The 13752-nt window shown below is 37.4% G+C and overlaps 1 protein-coding gene across 1 annotated transcript in view; it reads right to left on the reverse strand.

The window, feature by feature from the left end:
- Nucleotides 1–13675, reverse strand: part of FAM98B (family with sequence similarity 98, member B) — a 17096-nt gene extending 3421 nt beyond the window's left edge. The window contains exons 1-8 of the mRNA XM_010007745.1: nucleotides 13605–13675; nucleotides 13083–13231; nucleotides 12156–12290; nucleotides 11303–11481; nucleotides 5857–5937; nucleotides 5350–5466; nucleotides 3074–3241; nucleotides 23–169 (exon numbers count right to left, since the gene is read on the reverse strand). Coding sequence (XP_010006047.1) covers nucleotides 23–169; nucleotides 3074–3241; nucleotides 5350–5466; nucleotides 5857–5937; nucleotides 11303–11481; nucleotides 12156–12290; nucleotides 13083–13231; nucleotides 13605–13675 — 1047 coding nt within the window. The remainder of the gene's footprint in view (nucleotides 1–22; nucleotides 170–3073; nucleotides 3242–5349; nucleotides 5467–5856; nucleotides 5938–11302; nucleotides 11482–12155; nucleotides 12291–13082; nucleotides 13232–13604) is intronic.
- Between the last annotated feature and the right edge of the window lie 77 nt (nucleotides 13676–13752).

The following is a 13752-nucleotide window of genomic DNA, read 5'->3' on the forward strand; positions in this document are numbered from 1 at the left end:
CGTCGAAGACGAAGGCGTCGACCGCGACTACGTTAACGACCTCCTCATCACCTCCCCAGCCACCTCTTCCACCACCTTCTTGTCTTTTTTGCCAAGGAGGCATTTCAGGAGGAGGTGGTTCAATCTCTGTTGGTCTGCCTCCGCGGTCAGGTACTCTCCCCATCAGAACCTATAGGAAAAAAATAGGTAATTTTTAGTAACTTAAGGGAGACAGGTTTCTTCTCCTATGGACAAAGATATGCTTCCTGCTCTTTACAGGAAATATGGTCTCCTTAGGGACTCTGCTGCCAAGCTCTGCACCATTTCCTGTCCCTCTAACTTGCCACAAAACAACAGAACTCAGAAAGTCATCCCATTTTCCACCTGTAAAATCAAAGTAACTGCAGCTAGCTAACTAGTTTTACTGTTGTGAATCCTTTATAAAGAACACTACATGCATGTGCATTTGTATTACAATAAGCAATATACATAATCCACATATATTAATATATAACCACATATATTAATATATATATTCAGATAGAAAATACTCCTTATGGTGGATCAGGAATTGGTTGAAAGGAAGGAGTCAGAGAGTTGTAGTCAATGGGGCAGAATCTGGATGGAGGTGTGTGACTAGTGGAGTCCCTCAGGGGTCGGTACTGGGACCGGTGTTGTTCAACATCTTCATCAACGACCTGGATGAGGGTATAGAATGTACCCTCAGCAAGTTTGCTGATGACACTAAGCTGGGAGGAGTGGCTGACACACCAGAAGGCTGTGCTGCCATTCAGAGAGACTTAGATAGGCTGGAGAGTTGGGCGGGGAGAAACATGATGAAATTCAACAAGGGGAAGTGTAGAGTTTTGCATTTGGGGAAGAACAACACCATGTCCCAGTACAGGTTGGGGGCTGAACTGCTGGAGAGTAGTGTAGGTGAAAGAGACCTGGGGGTCCTGGTAGACAGGAGGATGACCATGAGCCAGCAATGTGCCCTTGTGGCCAAGAAGGCCAATGGCATCCTGGGATGCATTAGAAAGGGTGTGGTTAGCCGGTCAAGAGAGGTTCTCCTCCCCCTCTATTCTGCATTGGTGAGGCCACATCTGGAGTATTGTGTCCAGTTCTGGGCCCCTCAGTTCAAAAAGGACAGGGAACTGCTCGAGAGAGTCCAGCGCAGAGCTACAAAGATGATTAAGGGAGTGGAACATCTCCCTTATGAGGAAAGGCTGAGGGAGCTGGGTATCTTTAGCTTGGAGAAAAGGAGACTGAGGGGTGACCTCATCAATGTTTACAAATATGTAAGGGGTGAGTGTCAGGGAGATGGAGTTAGGCTTTTCTCAGTGATGACCAGTGATAGGACAAGGGGTAATGGGTGTAAATTGGAGCATAGGAGGTTCAAGGTGAATATTCGAAAAAATTTTTTTACTGTGAGAGTGACAGAGCACTGGAACAGGCTGCCCAGGGAGGTTGTGGAGTCTCCTTCTCTGGAGACATTCAAAACCCACCTGGATGCGTTCCTGTGTGATGTACTCTAGGTGACCCTGCTCTGGCAGGGAGGGTTGGACTAGATGATCTTTTGAGGTCCCTTCCAACCCCTAAGATTCTATGATTCTATGATGTGGCTCTTCTACTTAAATTTCAAAGTTGAGGTTCAGACCTAACCAGCTGGCAAAAACCAAACTGGCAACCTGATGTGCGACTCTAAAAGGAACACTAGTTTGCCTTACATAAGGAACTACTGACATGCAGTAAAGGACAGGAAAGGACAAAAATTCATAACATGCTGCAGCAACACTTTAAATTTAAAAAAGAAGGGATCTTGACCTCGTTGGCCATTACTCAGAGTACAAAAAAGGAGACTGTACTGGAGAAAGTTACAGAAAACTTTAAGTTGGAGAACAAAGAGGTATCCAAGTAGGTCTTTTTGTTGTTGTTTTCGTATTTCCTTAACTCTCTGTGTGATCAATGTTAACATACTCTGGTCAGTCCCAGCTACTGACCTCTCAAGAAAAGAAAACTTATCTGAGATCCTACAGTAACTAAGAAAATCCAGAATTTCTGGGATTAAAACATAATAAAAGGTATCTAAATGAGGCATAAAACTTCAGAAAAACCTGTAAATAAAGGATTAATAAACCCAGGCTTAGTCACCATTTGAATGGTGAAACTACTGTCATTATTTGCAAGCTTCAGCTGCTATCATACACAAGAAAGCAGTATAATGTTGATTTATTACTGTAGCCAAACCAAAACACTTTGCTTTGCAGCACAATGACACTTCCACAGAAACTTCTGTGATTTATAACATACTGATAAACTAAAGATGCTGGTTTATGAACTGAACAACATAATCCTGGCAACAGGTAGCCCAGGAACTGATGGCAGGAAGACTCACATGTATCTTTAACCTGAGGTGGGCAGTTCCAGGGAACTCAAGAAGTTATTTACATGGACACAATGCACACCCTTCCTTCCCCTGCACTGTTCCTTCTCATCTAGACTACTGTTCCATCCTGTTGCATGATTGACTGTGAAATTATAGAAAAGAAGTTGCTGCAATGTTCACTAAAATGCTGCAAACCTTCCTTCCTTAAAGTACCAGGTATTTTGCAAAAAGAAATGAATAATATTAAGCAAAGAGTGTAACTCCAGAATTACTTTTGATAGGTCTGTAAACATCCATATCTTTTTACAGAACCACAGAATCATCCTGGTTGGAAGGGACCTTGAAGCAAAGCACTATACCTACATCTCTTTTAAACATTTTCAGGAATGGTGACTCCACCACCTCCCTGGGCAGCTTGTTCCACTGTCCAACCACTCTTTGGATAAAGAAATTCTTTCCAATAGCCAGTCTAAAACTCCCCTGGAGCAGCTTCAGGCCATTTCCTCTTGTCCTATTATTATTGACTTGAGAGAAGAGGCCAACTCCCACCCCCCTACAACCTCCTTTCAGGTAGTTGTAGAGAGCAGTGAGGCTTCCCCTCAACCTCCTCTTGTTCAAACTAAACAATCCCAGTTCCCTCAGCCTCTCCTCATAGTGCTTAGTCTCCAGACCTTTCACCTTATCACAACCCAGAAATAAAAAGTATACCTTGTTGATCGCACAGACTGTATTTTCCCGCGTTGATCCACTACTTGTTCTTATGATCTTTGATAAGTCTTCTCGAGCAGCAAGAAGGTGAGCTAATGTAACAGTTGACTTTGGAGATAATGCATAACGCTTGGGCTGATAGATTCGTGCTATATCATCTGTTTTTACCTAAATGATACAATCAAGCATAAATACTTGCCAGGTGTAAAACACAAACACACTTAATATACACCATGTATTGGTCTCAATTTTAACACAAGGATGTCATGCCTGAAAATGTAGTTTATCTTACAAAATATAGGGCCAGTTGTTACCAATTCTCTTCATATTGATGGAGCTACTGTACAAAAAATGCATCTGATTATGTTCAATTGATATTGAAACTTAAAACCATTACAAAAGACAGTCTCCTTTTCACTGGCATCAGATTCTTTGAAGCTTTCCAACATATCCAAAGACTAAAATTTTAGAGTCCAAGCTGCTCTCAAGAGCTTTACATAGCTGTATTTCACAGACCACTTCTAAATGTGATGAAAACAGAGCAGCTTCAAAGTAAAGCCAATTTGTGGAAAAAAAATTAAAATGCATGAATGCAGCAAAACACTTGTGCAAGCCAGGAAAAAGTGAGACTGAGAAGGGGAGAAAATCAGATATTTTTTTTTCCAACCACACTTCGATGTTTCATTTGTTTAACAAAAGAGAAATATAAACACACTGTCTGGGAACATCTAGAATGATCTTCAGAGCCAAAAAAAGACTTAACCTTGGATGGACCACACAACAGGTGCTGTTCCTTTACATGACTGTTTTGCTAGGCAATTACTATACCATTGATGGATCCACTGCAGTCTGCTAACTTACCCCTCTTGGGGACTCAACGACTTAAAAATAAACAAGACACATCAAAAGCAAAGAAAGGTATCAATACCTATTTAATGGTGGGGAAAAAGGGCAAAATAACAAAGTAAAGAAATGACAACAATTTGCCTCTTAGCTTAAAAAAATATGGCTAAATTGTGTCAATGCCATAAGATTGTGGCTGTGTCTGTAACTGCATGCTATTTTGCGTCAACAGTCTTTATAAGACAAAAAAATGAATCGTCTTACTCCTTTATCATCATTAAAAGTCTCTTCAAATCATTGTTCTATTGTGAAAGTACATTCATTATTTTTCACATTGTTTGAATGGATTAATATCAAGTGACTAAACATTTTAGTCTAAGTCAGGCATCAGTTAATATCAACTACATTTCAGAAGTACACTTTAAACTTGACAACATATAGTTCTATATATACAGCTACAAGGAAGTTACACTCATAGGGACATCTGGTTTCTGTGAGCTAAATGCCCTCCCTTTTCCCCTCTTGTAGCATAAAAGCCCGCACAACCCCTTCAGAAACTAAATAGCCATTCCAGCAGAATCCAGAGGCATGTCTTCCAGTGATACTTAGTGAGCTTCATTAAACCAATTCTGTCTGCTGCATGTAACAACAACAAAGTTTGACACCAGATTTGTAACAACCCATAATTTCAGTAAGCTTTCTAAGTTTTAAGATTTACCTATCTTATCCTTTCTACACAAACATTTGTAAGGGAAGTTGACCTTGCAGCTCACAAGCAAAAACATCTGCCTCCAGCATCCCACATATATATTCATCAATTTACAATCCCTTTGCAAATCTTATCTCCTTACTCATCACTTGGATAGAAACAACATCTATTTCTAGCTCAGAAACATCACACTGGTTAAATTGTTACTATTTTTTAATACACAGAGTGCTATCCAGAGGAATGGTTTGGGATTTTTAGCCACCTGAAGAATTTTCTCATACTTGCTGCTATTCAAATAATCTGTTCAACTGACCATTTGTTTATTCAGTAGCTTTGAAACCAAGACAGGCAGCAGTCACTGTAATCTCATTAACTTTAGGAGTTGTCACTCTTTGCACCCAGTCTGAAGTTCCCTCCCAGTTTACTTGATCAAAAGGGGGTGGATACAGGAAAGAGGAAGAGGAGATGTGAACTTTAATAAAGTAAGAAGTGCCAATTTATAATTATGAAGCTACAGTCACAAAGGATGGACTGTGCCATCAGGTCAAATCTTTCCTCTTCTTCAGTATCTAGGATTTGGATGTTACAACTGAGATGAGAAACTGGTTGGAAAGAAGTCAACAGCAATGGAAGTGTATTTACATGGTATATATATTCAGTAGGAAGAGCTGGGGAACAGTAGCAGACTTCCACCTACAGGAAGGAAAAAATACAGCAGGCTTACCTTCGCTCTATCAGACCAGCCAAAAGACTGTACTGTCACATCTAGCCTCTTCATTAACATACGTCGACGACATTCATACTCACTCCGAAGAGCATCGTTGATCTTTTCCAAACTTTCCTGCAGTGTTACAGTAAAAAATCCAAACAAAAATTTATCAAGCTATTGAAGTCAATTTAAAGTTAATCCCATTCAAGAACTAACATGTTTACACCCAAGTGATCACTACAAACTACATAAAATTAGGGGTTCATCCAATGTACTGCTACAGTAGTATGCATACACAAAATATTTTAAAAGTTAATAAATGGATTAATCAAAACAAAGTCTGTTCTATAATATTAATTCTGGAAGTATGAATAGCATTGTTAATATTTAGCAATTTAATTTCATTATTAATATTTAGCAATAGAAGAGTGAACATAAAATGGACAAAGTTAGGTGAAGCCACATATATTAATTTTGTCCATCCTGTGAAAGACAGAAAATAAATGAAAAGACGTTTTTTACCACTTGGTCAGAATTCAGAGGTTTTGTTAGCAGTGATTTCCCCACATGGTTATTTTGAACTTTTGAGAGAATGTCCTTTATCTGAAAAAAAACCATATACTTCTCAGAACACAAATGACATTGACATTAGTTCAGCGTAATTCACTGCAATCACAACTTGCTACTTGTAAAATCAAATATACCACATTCGTTTTAGCAGATGCCTGCTGCAAGTAGGCTTTGGCTACATAACCAACCTCTACACAAAAACTTTATGGCACACCACTCCTCCTCTCAAATATAATAGAACAATATATGCATGGCAACTTTATGAAGTACACATATGCAGTACGACTAGATAAATTACTCGTTTTACTTATTAACCAGGTGTTGTAACTACACTAAAGAAAGGTAACAATTAGCAGCTAGGAGTTCTGTTGCTAAGTGCTAGACTTGACTACAAAAATCTGGTAATGGGTGCTAGCAAGAAAGGCAGGAGATACGATAGGTATGCAGTCATCCTCACTGATTTTCTTCTACTCCTTTAACTGGTTCCACGTAACTCTCTGCTTAAGACTTTTGCATTAACTCCAAATCAGCCTTGCTTTTACTTATCCATTAGGTTTTGCCCTCAATAATCAGGGATGAAGTCGAATAGTACTTGAACAGTGACTAGCTAGTTCCTGTAATAATCCCTTCTGTTATACTCCATCCACATCAAAAAAAGAGGTTACAATAATGGTTGAAGCTCAATTCCAGGTACCCTACTGACCCCTAGACTCCTCTCTGTCTGCTAATTCTTGCTTCTTTGCAACTTTTAGTTTCTTTACAAAAAGTCCTCAAGATCTGTTTGATTTATCTCTCTTCTATATGTAACCAACTTGTTTTGATTCTAGTGAAGCATGCAACTGATGCCTCTCATCATCTACCCCAAAAATCAAATGTACCTAAGCATAAACTATGCTTGAATTTAAACCAATGTGTGAAGAATCAAAAACTAAAGTTAATAATCAACAGTAGAATAAGATGAGAATGACAGGAAGAGATTAAGAAATCAGTAATTAGTATAGAAAAAGGAATAAACAGCAGATTAAAAATTCTAAAAGGCAAGAGGTGTCTATCCACATACCATTAAGGTCACAAATACCTCTAAGGTTGTAATGAGTTGAAAGGAATAGTGTCTATCAGAATAAGACTGACTGCCACAAATAAAACAGTACAATGAGAATATTTATGAGAATAAACAAGAGCAACTAAATGAAACAACCCTTTATTGACTGGGAAACTGCCCCTAAATTTTTGCAACCTTTTATTTCCAAGTTAAATTTTATCCAATGATAGGTTTACAAATCAAGTAACAATTAAGGAGGAATCTTTTCACTGATGAACTGGTCTATGTTCAAGTTAGTGACATACTGTAAGGTCATACTCAGATTACTGAACCCACTTTATTCCCTCACTCCCATCAGCAGGACTCTGAGGGTGTATCCTACAACTATAATGGTGAAATAAACTGAGCTGCCTTACAGTGGCAGCCTTGACTGATGACAGGGCTACGAGCACAAGAGCTTTGACATACAGCTGTCTGCCAGAGGACAGGAATAGAACTGATGTGAGAATCTACGTTACAAGCCACATTCCTGAACATGACAGTTGCTCTGGATTAAGAAGGATAAGGAGCATTTTAAAAAAACAAACTCACACCATCACCACCACAATGCAGAAAGTCTGTATGTTAAGTGGGAACAATACCAAAAGCAGTGCCCAGACAAAACAGCAGTGAAAACATACTCATAGAAATGTAAAAAAAAATAAATTGTAAAAGCCAAATCATCAACATTAAGTATTTTATGGGATTGCTTTGGAAGCCTGCATACCCTCTAAAAAGAGTTAAAAAAAAATAAGCTGCTGAATTTGTTAGAGACAAAAATATTTACTTCAAAATTGGCTGTATAAAGTTACTCTATTGTTACAAAATAAAACATACATTTATGCACTGAACATAACATTTCTTACCTATTTTAAAAGTCTATATTACTTTAAAAAATTTAGCTCATATTTCACTTCCATGTTTGATATATTTATTAATTATCTTTACTCTGTCAAAATAGAGCAATAATTTTTGTGTAACACCATTTATACAGATAAACATAATTTATGCACTCCCAAGGTTTCTAAGATTTTGAAAAAAACAGACCTGGAGACAGATGTCATTTTATTAAACAGTCAACATTTTAAGGAAGGAACATTGTCTTAATCATGCTATTTTGTCTGCACTATATACATACTATTTTGTATGCATTTTGTGTACTACACAAATGCAGAACAATCACCTAAAATCTTAAGCACAAAATACTTTTAATCCACCCTTTGCCTCTCTTCCATTTACCTGCAGATCATTCTAATTTCAATATTCATCTAACTTTCAAGACTTTTTTTTTTTTTTACCTTTATGTCTGGTGAACAGGTAAACTCAATTTTTGTCTTGTTCCCTGCAACTAAACTCACATTTAATTTACAGACACCATTATGTCCATAAAATTATGAAACACTCACAGCTGAAAGCAATACATTAATAAATTCTAGGTTGTATTCCCAAATATTTGTAAAGATATTCTTGTCATATTTCACTTAAATGTTATTTTAGCTTAGTTTTGATTTAATTTCTTTGGTAACCCTTTATAGTTTCTGTTCGTTCTTTAGGGGACTACTTTTCAAATACTAGAAAACAAATATTGTGAGCAAAAAAATTTAGAAGACTTTAGAATAGTACCACATTAAGAATTCTTTCAAATAAACAAGGTTAAGAATGTCACTTCATGAGCAGGTGTGAAATTCATGCTACCTCGACTGAAAAAAGCTAGATATGAGCTACAAAGCACAACACCGGCATAAATTTCCCTGAATCTTTGATCAATATTAATTCAGAATTTATGGAGTTTTGGGTACTAAAATTCAGAGTGTCTCCCAGAGTTACCCTTCATACATATACTTTGTAAGGGAACAGGACCTTAAAAAAACAAACAAACAAACTACCCTAAAAAAAATTAGTTTTTCAGCGGTTTAGAACAAATTAAAATTTATTTAGTGGTAGGAGGCTGTAATGCAGCCAATTCTTGTTTCACATTTCCTTATATATGCTTGCAACTACTACTCCAGTTTGTTACAAATTTAAAAGGTACCTCCTATGATTGCACATTCAAAGTTTGAGCTACTATAAAACAGTTTGAATGAAGAAAGCATTCCTGTTTTCATACAAGTCTTTTAAATAAACTGACAAAATATAAAACCACATTCTAACATTCCATACCAAAATACAGGTGATCTGTCTCTTTGGTAGGTTGCTGCTGCACAGCCAAACTATTCTCAGAACTATTCCCACAGCTACTGACAATGGTGAAGATGCTAAACCGAGGCAAAGAGTAGGCATGTTGAAATGCTAGAGCTATATTTACAAATTCAATAAAACTACTAGGTGAGTATGTAATTTTCTATTACAAATTATATACCATATAGACAGAACCTAGTTAGATCAGAAGCAACAAAATTTTTGGAAAAAGAAACTGATCATTTCAAGTGATTTTCTCTGAGAATCTAAAAAAAAGGAACAACCTGTACTATAAAAAAATATTTACAAAGCCAATGAATACCAATTGGTGGTATGAGGGTTCTAATGTAGCTACATTGACAAAGGTGTCTAATGCTGTACTTTATCAAAACAACTCTGAATCTGTATTATATTAAAGTAAAAAAAAAAAAAAGGGGGGAAAAAAAAAAAAAAAAAAAAAAAAAGAAAAAACTAAGGAAACAATGTAGAAATTCTCTAAAATCTCCTGAGAGGTTGGGAAAAAAAATTCCTTTGTTTGTAAGGGATGAAATACACAGAGAACAAACTACATTATTAGTTTGGAGTCACAGAAGATGAATGAACAAGTTTTGCCATGGTTCTACATTCTCAAGTGTGTAAAAGTGGTATAACTACTGTGGAATTGGCAGACCTGAAAACCATCACAAAATATCCCACGCAGCATTACTTACAAAACAAACAAATAAATAAATAATAATAAACAAAACCAAAACCTCACTCTTTTAAAGATTCTGTTCATTTTAGCACTTATGAAACTGTAACAGTTTACACAAACTGTAAGAGTAACACCCTACACTCCAATTCAAGCCTGTGATCCTATCTGCAAAGAAATCTTGGGACTTGCAAAAGTTGACATATCTCAGGAGTCTAATAATTGAAATAGAACTTTCTATGTGTACATGAAGGAATTGGTCCACCAGGTCTGGTCTTGCTGTCCTGCCACTGAAGAACTAGATTCCCAGCCCTTCAACATGGGATGAAACTAAATCTGTGTCCAAAAGGGAAGCAAAGAAGGCCACTGCCCGTGCCTGCAGCCCACAAACCCATATAATGGAACGACTTGATATAAAGATTTCATTAAAACTAAACAGATGAAGCATAATTATTAGTACAGGAACAAGCATTTTCACCAACACTTAGATGTTGTTTTGTATAAATTAATCTATTAAAGGTTTAATCTTATCACATTAAAGGCATATGAATGTAAAAAAAAAACCATGTAGGTAATAACATGCCCTCTCCCCAGAATCTGTAAGTGTCCAGTTGCTGACTGGCTGATGAGAAAGGGAGGAGGAGGAAGAAAAAAAGAAACATAATCATGTAAAATCATTAAACTCAAGGACTCAGCAGCAGAGAGAGATTCATTCCAAGTATTTCCCATATTTCTTAAAGGGGATCTGTAACCCTCTCTCTCCCCAAATACCATGAAGAAATAAAGAGCAAATCTTTTAGCTGCCTGACAGAGAAGATAAACTCCACCCCAGCAGCCTATTTACATTCTGCAGTGAGGAAGTCAGATTAAGGCTCACATCACTGATATGAGTTAGAAACTGGTGGGACAACTGAAAAGACCTATCCTGTTGAATAAGGTTTAAGTTGTTTTACTCAGTGGCTTTTGGTAATTCAGACATTTTCATCCTTTTCTGCAACCAAGGAAACAACACTGATAAATCAATACCTGCAATTAAGAAATCCACGAACTAAAAGCAAAAAACCTATGTTTTGGATATTAAATATAAATAGATACTAGAAATGGCTATAGGTACATAAATCCACTGTCAGTTATTACGCAAAGTCTTGTGCTTGCTGCAGCACATTTGAATGGGGTAACAGGAAAACTTCAGCTCATACCTTAAATATGCATGGCAAAGTATGCCTCACCAGGCACACAGGACTGTCATGGAAATGCTGAATTATTTCACCTCATAACTAGAAAAGTTTAACTTAAAACACTAAGCTGGCTTTCAGAATAAAAATTCCTTTGCACTCATCAAATGGGGCTTTTATGGAATAGACTGTTGGGCCCTTAACTCTAAGATGAATGTTGACTGAGATAATGCTTACAGTTTAACACTAGAGAGAACATGTAAAAGCCCATACCTTTTGTTCCACATTGGTTAACAAGGGAGGAATATCAGAAGATGAGGAGTTTGGCAAGCCCAGTGCATCGCAAATAGCTTTCACTTCCTGATAAATTTCATTGTGCTTTTCCAAGTGAGAGTCTTTTGTTTTCTTGCTGTGCAGTATCTTTAAAGCCTGAAGTTCTGTACTTAGAAATACTAGAGAGGAAAGTGTCATAATGGCAGATTTAGAAACACTTGAATATTTCTGCATCCACATTTTCATATACAAATACAATACATACATTTATAGTAAGACCATGACAAAAGAGAGACTGTATCAGTTCTCTCCTGGACAGGTCAGTGTCAGTTTCTCATTCTTTATCTGAACTAACTCTCACCTAACTTCCTACCATCAGTCTACATGTCATCTGCTTACCCACTTCCACCACCAGTCCCATACTCTCCTTGGCTACTTTCCTATCATCACACTGGTTTCTGCTGCTACTTCTTTGTCCAAGTCCAGCTTAAACCTAAATTCTGCTTCTCTCAATACTGCTTGCAGCACCTTCAAATCATGTAGTGGTTTAAGTTCCCCAGAAATGTCTCAGAAATATGGGAAGCAAGGTCTCACCTTAAGCTGAGCTGGAACTGGATCAAGAGAAGGATCAGGAGGCCTCAGCAGGTTGAGCCATACTTCATAAAGAAATTTCAGTTTCTACTAAAATTGTTTTCCAATAGTTCTCTATCTGCCACTTCTGCACAAGAGAGCTGATGCATGCTCAGCTAGGTTGTAATGATGGTATACATATACAATTTAATGTAAACTGTGCAACAATAGATCACACATGTAAAATACTATATTATAAATGGGAAAAGTCGTTGTAACTTACAGAGGAGCTTAAGACAATCTTCTTTCTCTCTCAATCTGTCCTTGATGTCTCCAGATACAAGTGATGAATACGGACAAGCCATTTCTCTCAGAAAGCCACTAATCTCAAGCTGGAAACTCTCTATATCTTTATCACCTACAGCAATAAAAAAAATGCAAATCCAATGGCTTTATCAGAAGCATCAAACTGTAGTCTAATTTTTTTTAACTTATACATTGAAACTGTCCCAACAAAGATTTACAACCTACCACCCTAGTAACATTTTCTTTCTTCTTTACAAAGTCCTACATACAAGCAGACAAGCAGTATTACTACAGCAATACTGTACCCATGGTTTGAACAAGGTGGATGCTACAGCAGCCTTTGAAGACATGAATGCAAATTAACATCACTAGGAAATGAACTGCTTATGTCACAAAACAGTACATCAATATAATTAGTTTTCTGATGAAGTCACAGGAGTCATGAGCCCATTATTTTAAATGGCTGGTTTTAGTTTTACTATTTTTGAAAATATAAGCAATATAAAAGCTCATCCAAGTTCCAGCACCCATGAGGAAGAATCAGCCAGTGCTAATGAGCAACTCACATATCAACACACAGTGCTGAACGGAATACTGCACTGAACCAACTAGCTGAAAATACCAGTCCCTGAAACTCAGACCATCAAAATACAACATACTACATACAACAGCTACTCACAGGATGGATTAATATACTTTTTATATTTATACAGATCTAAAACACCCAGAACATTTTTTTTTTTCCTCTCTAAAAACTGCATACACACAAATACCAGCCTCAGTTTGGCTACCTTTCAGCTATTTTCTAACCTTCAACACTCCAACTTCACCATTAGCTGAACACTATGGGTCTAAATCCACTCAACACAACAGAAACTGCTTTAATAAATTAACAGTCATATACCATCTATTGAAGTGATGCTTTCTTCCATATTACAAAGTGACTTTATTTGGGAACCTAACCAGACACAAAGCTCAAAAAATTCTGGTGAAGACAACCCATTTTCTGCTGCGTTGTTCAGGGCTTCCTCCTCTAACAGGGGACCTGTGTACCTGCACAAAGAGAAACATTACAGCTAAAAAGCAAGTTTAACATAAAAAAATACACATTTGAAAATAATGTTACTCTAAGCTGGTTAGTAACCACACTGAAATAAACTAATCTTTTTAAGTTACTTTTGTCAAGGAATAATTTAGACTTTTTTAAACACACCAAAATACGTGTGACAATTTATAAACAAGGTGGTTTGCCAGGAAATAGGAGGCAAGTCTTTCCACATAACACATACACATGTGAATGAAAGTTTCACATATCAATGCGTGCAAAACAGACAAGAATCCAAGTACTTAGTCAAACAAATTTCCTTCCAGCATGAACAACTAAAAATTAAATTTTACACAGTTTCTGCTGCTGCATCCGCAGCACCTTGGCTGGGGATGGGCAGGCACGGAGCCCCGCAGAGCTCCTGCCCAGCCAGGCACCCCCTCAGACCTCATCCCCGCCAGCCCCGCCCCCTCTCCCTCCAGGATGACTAAACATCACCGCTTTTATACCCTCTGCACCCCACGAACCG

This window comes from Chaetura pelagica, unplaced genomic scaffold (genome assembly GCF_000747805.2).
Source record: "Chaetura pelagica isolate M959 unplaced genomic scaffold, ChaPel_1.0 scaffold70, whole genome shotgun sequence".
Taxonomy (NCBI): Eukaryota; Metazoa; Chordata; class Aves; order Apodiformes; family Apodidae; genus Chaetura; species Chaetura pelagica.